Here is a 5,132-nt window from a genome sequence, read left to right on the forward strand (position 1 = left end):
AAAGGGAGGGGGTGGGTGGGTCATAAGGAGAGGGAAGGGTGGGAAACAGTTTTGTGGGAAATATTCATATATATTTTTTCTCCCTTTTTCCATTTTTAGGCCATGTTTTAACTCATTTTAGTGCATGTATTTGAAGGGCTGGGCAGCAAATGAAAAAGCAATACATTCCTTGATGCATTTGCATGAAGGTTGTTCACTTTGTTTGGATAGTTGTCCATTTGAGGCATGGGCAAATGAAGGACTTTGGTCATTTTGGACACTTAAGTAATGTTTGGTGTCTGTTTCTTAGGAGTGATTGGGGGAGGGAAGATAATTTTAGCTATTTATTCATAATATTTTAATTCTTTATCTGTTTGTCTTTATACAGTGTTTCTAATTCTATAAGGTTCAGGGTTCAAAGTGAGGGGAGGTGGAAGAGCAAGGCTTATCTGGTGGTAGGGAGCCCGTAGCATGTGCTGGTACTGTACCATCAAGCCCATGCAGATTAGTCAGAGCCCACCTTTGGAGTTTAAGTAGAAAAACCAAAATGGATTTTTGTTTTAGGAGATTTATCATAGGGTTCAGACATCATAGGAATATTAGGAGTTGCCTCCCTGTGGAGGTGTTGATTTATAGTCTTGTTTTCCTTTAAAAAAAAAAAAAAAAGGCTGGGCTGGCTTTTTGGGATATAAACATGTTTTCAGATGCAGTAAGGTTTAATGTGGTACAGCCTCCCTGACCCAGTGGCATGAAAACCATTACAGAATTATTCTCCTATTTCCACAATGTGCCAAAAGTCCACATCCCAGCATTTTGTTTGTTGGAGAACTGATGCCATTCCTGAGAGCTGGGCTCCTTGTTTCTCTTTATCACAAGGAGAAGGAGTCCAGACTTTAATCACTCCACTGTATGCTCCCTTAGATAAAACAGTAAAAAATTTGCAGCCATAGTTCACTTAAAACAATTTCAAGCTCACTTGAAAGTAATGGGGGCCTGGAATGCTAGGTGGGCATGAAGATAAACCCTTGCTACTATGTAGCAACAAAATTGGACCTTTTTGGAGGAATAGGTCTGAGTCTGGATTCTGGGGGACATCAATAAGAAGCCCTTCTCATAAACATAGAAATCCAGGAGACCACTTGAGTGCAACACAAGTTCTCAGTATTTGGAGGGTCCTCTCAAAATTCTGCGGCCTTACTTTGATTTTGACACCTGCACTGTGCCATTCCTGATGATTCCATTCAGGATCTGTATCAGCAGGACGGGGCACGGTCCCCAGCACAACTCTTCTGGATTAAAAAAAAAAAAAAAAAGCCAGGTGATTCATTTGTGTGTGTGTGTGATAAATGGAGTGACTTCATCAGATATTGAAGAAGATTTCTATATTCAGCTCTTTCTGCAGGTTGGAGTTAGCATAGAGTTGGAAAATCAGCTTTGGCGTTCTTTCCTGACTGTCTCTGATTTCCTCTAGTGTTCTCCCTTTTCTGGTCATCAGCTCTCAACAACTCTGCCACTTTTGTGTCCCAAGGTAATAAGAAGTAGGAAACGAAACATTGCAAAGTGGAGCAAGAAAAGTTATCGGTTACCGTATCAGAGTCAAATGTCTTGGGTGACACTAAGGAGGACATGGGCAAGGTGATACCAGAGTGCTTTATCTTGTGATGCTGATACAGTAGCAGCCTCAGACATATAACCAGGTTGGATTTCTCACAAGTTTCTCACCTAGTTTTGAATCCTATCCCATTGGTTTCTGCAGAGAAAAAAAAAGTTACATGGTTTTTAAGTTTGTTCTGGGTGGGGAAAATCTTACAGGGAATGTACTACTTATCAGGGGCTCAGCTTCCCCAAGCAGAGCCAAAAGATACCAAAATGAGTAAACTGGGAAGCTTTTTCTCTCTTTCTGTCTTCATCCCAGATCAAAGAATCCCGAGTTAGGATCTGGATGAAGGATAAGCCCCTGAATTGTCGATGGGCACACCCCACACACTGACCCAGCATCTGAACTTGCTTAACAGGGAGCCGGGGCTAACCTGCTTCACCCTGCCTGAGAACCAGGGAGCACTGCATTTCTTCACAGGGTGGAGGAGAAGAGGCAGAATAAACCAAGCCTGGGACACCTCCCTCCTGTCTAGGTGTACTCATTCTCCTGTTTCAAAAGACTGCAAGGACATGAAGTCAACTTCCACCTATCTTCTGCTGCTGGTGTCTTGTGTATTCTTAGTTTGACTTGATTCCTCTTTGTCTTTTGGCTCCATGTTAGGGGTTCTTGGTCAAAACCTGCTCTGATGTACATGAAGATTTCAGGTTCAAAATCCTTGTGTTTTAAAACGTATTTTAAAGAAGGGGGGAGAAATGAAGCAGGACATAATTGCCAAAACTGGCCTTGAGGTTGGTGACTCTTGGGAATATTTTCCTTAAGGCTAAGGTCTGAAAACTTAGTGCAGCAGTACCATGAATTCTCAGAAGCAACCCTTTCAAGGGAGCCAGTGAGTCATACAGTATCCAGTCGAGTCACTTGAAGCAGATGCCAGTATAGGAAACTCATTCACAATCCCTGGGCAATCTCATTTTCCTTTCCCCCTCCCCCCCTTTTCAATCTCCCTGCCCCCTTATTTCTACCCTTGAGTTAGTTTTTTGAGGGGTAGGAAGTACTTAACATCTCAGAAGCTAGGTTGGGAAACATGGTCAGCTGTAAAAGCTGGGCTTTATAAATTTTGTGTTTTAGAAATGTACATCAGGAGCAGCTGGGGAGGGTCTTTTCTAAAAAAAAGAATCAAATTTGATTTTCTCTGTGTATGGCCGTTCTGTAAATACTTTGGGGTTTTTCATTTTTTTGAAAGTAGACAAAATCTGTGGGATTTTTTCCCCCGAAACATTACAAAAAAACCTGTTTATTTACATTAAAATAAACTTTGATAAAAAGTAATATACCTTTGTGTGGTGATTTTTTTTTTTTTTAATGTATGTTTATTTTGCTAGAGAGCAGGGGAGGAGCGGGGACGTGGGACAGGATCCAAAGCGGGCTCTGTTGATAGGAGAGAGCCTGGTGCTGGGCTCAAACCCATAAACCAAGAGATCATGACCTGAGCCAAAGTCTGATGCCCAACGGACTGAGCCTCCCAGGACCCCTGTACAGTTAATTTTAAACCTTTTGAGTGATTTTCATTCAGCTTTTAAAAAAAATTTTTTTTTAAATGTTTTATTTACTTCTAGGAGAGAGAGAGAGAGCGTGAGCAGGGGAGGGTCAGAGAGAGAGGGAGTCACAGACCGAAGCAGGCTCCAGGCTCTGAGCTGGCAGTCAGCACAGAGCCCGACGCGGGGCTCGAACCCACGAAACGCGAGATCATGACCTAAGCGAAAGTCGGACGCCTAACCGACTAAGCCACCCAGGCGCCCCTCATTCAGCTTTTTAAAAATACACCACTCAGGAAAAAAAAATGGAAGATGTAAAAGTCTTCCCTGATTATTAAATAGGTTAACTGGAAGAGATAATTGAAAAAGGGAAACAGACCTGTGAAAGTTTTCTTCTTTTATCTGTTTGAGCCAGTTTTACTCTCTTTTGCAGGCCGTAGTCATCAAATTCATCAATAGTAAAGTCAAAACTGCTCTTAGATCAGACAGAACTAAAAAGCTGTTTTTATATGGCTGAAGTGAAGTAATAACATTAAAAGTGTCAGGTAGGAGAGAATATAACCTCTAGACCACTGAGTTTGTGGGCCTGAGAATGAGGTTCCGTAGCTAGGTTCCTTGCTCAGTAAGCCCTTTCCAGGATAAACACGAGAAAGTTTATTTAAAAAAAAAAAAAAAGTTGGGTAATAAAGCTTCAAACATGAATATCCCCATTATAAAAAGATCTCCAGCATAAGTTTTTAAATAAGTTCCTCTCTTAAATCACATTTATAACAAGACAGTCACTAAAACTGCGATTTAAAAACGGTATGAAGACAAACACAAACTTTGTAATGGAATTAGGAGCGATGATGTTGCCAGGACTGCTCGAATTCATGATAGTTTCTAATATTTCATCTTCGGTACATGATTCTGCCGTCTGTCGCTCTAAAAGAGTAAACGTTTTTCTTAATTCACATAAATTCGATCATAAATTTCGAGACCTTGAGGACTGGTGTTGCTAAAGTATAATAATATGAAGACACAAACTAGCTTTTATAGAAGGAGCCAAGGAGTCAGCTGAATGTCGTAATTTCCATTCCGCCAGCGCCTCCGCCTACTCGTTAAGACACGCTTGTTTCTCCCGCCAAAGTGGCGTCAGGATCAGGTTCTCACCAAACAGAGCCCTGATTGGAGGACGGGCAGGCACTAGAGCCCATTGGGTGCCAGCGGCGGTCTGGTGGCAGAGGGGCGGGGGAAGCCAAAGGCCCTTCAGCCTCGCCAGGCACCCCCCCACCACCAAAGCTCGCCCCTCCCCCAGCTAAAAGGAAGGGTCGCCCAGCTCCTGCACTGCACCCCCTGACCCCAAGGGGCGAGGTGGGGCCTCGCTGCATATTCCAGGAGCAGAGGGTAGCGCGATTACCCACTCCCCACCCGCGTCCTCCCGATCACGCACAGGGAGACCCACGCCCTGCGGCGGCCCCCCAAGCCTCCCTGCAACACCCGGTAATGCAATCCACGGGGGCGGGGGAGGCGGCGGCAGCGACAGCAACAGCGGCGGCAGCGGCAGAAGCAGCACTGCCTCAATCTAGAGAGAACCAGAAAGAGGAGGAAAATGGCTCCGAGCAGGGACCGCCTGCTGCACTTTGGGTTCAAGGCGACAGTGAGTGATAGGGGAAGGGAGTTGGGTGGCCGGGAAGGACATGTGTGGCTGCACAGGCTACTGGGGAAGAAGCGACAAGACTTAGGATACTGGGAGGACTCGACAGAAAGCTCGAGTGCTTGCTGGGTTGGTGCGTGCTGTTTGCCCGCGAAGGGGATTAGACGGGCTCCGGTGCTGTCTGCAGTTGTTCTGCTTTCCTCACTCGCGGGTCCGCGAGCACGCGCGCACTCGCACCCTCCCCACAGCCCCTCCCATACACAAATACACAGACAGATAGGCACTTCCCTGCCTCTCCTTCTCGCGGTGGACTTGCGTGCCTTGGAGGCAAGAGCGGGCTTGCGCCGCCGTCGCGCTCCAGCTGCTCCCGGGCGGACTGTCGCGG

At 45.4% G+C, this 5,132-nt stretch overlaps 1 protein-coding gene across 2 annotated transcripts in view; it reads left to right on the top strand.

The window, feature by feature from the left end:
• Positions 1 to 4,241: 4,241 nt before the first annotated feature.
• FBXL20 (F-box and leucine rich repeat protein 20) overlaps positions 4,242 to 5,132 on the top strand; it is a 99,123-nt gene continuing 98,232 nt past the window's right edge. Inside the window, exon 1 of one of the 2 annotated variants that reach the window (XM_077779338.1) lies at positions 4,242 to 4,750. In XM_077779338.1, coding sequence (XP_077635464.1) covers positions 4,703 to 4,750 — 48 coding nt within the window. In that variant the 5' untranslated portion in view covers positions 4,242 to 4,702. The remainder of the gene's footprint in view (positions 4,751 to 5,132) is intronic. The other variant, XM_077779334.1, reaches the window with a different exon arrangement.

Source organism: Crocuta crocuta, unplaced genomic scaffold (genome assembly GCF_008692635.1).
Source record: "Crocuta crocuta isolate KB4526 unplaced genomic scaffold, BGI_CrCroc_1.0 scaffold68, whole genome shotgun sequence".
In the NCBI taxonomy this organism is placed as follows: domain Eukaryota; kingdom Metazoa; phylum Chordata; class Mammalia; order Carnivora; family Hyaenidae; genus Crocuta; species Crocuta crocuta.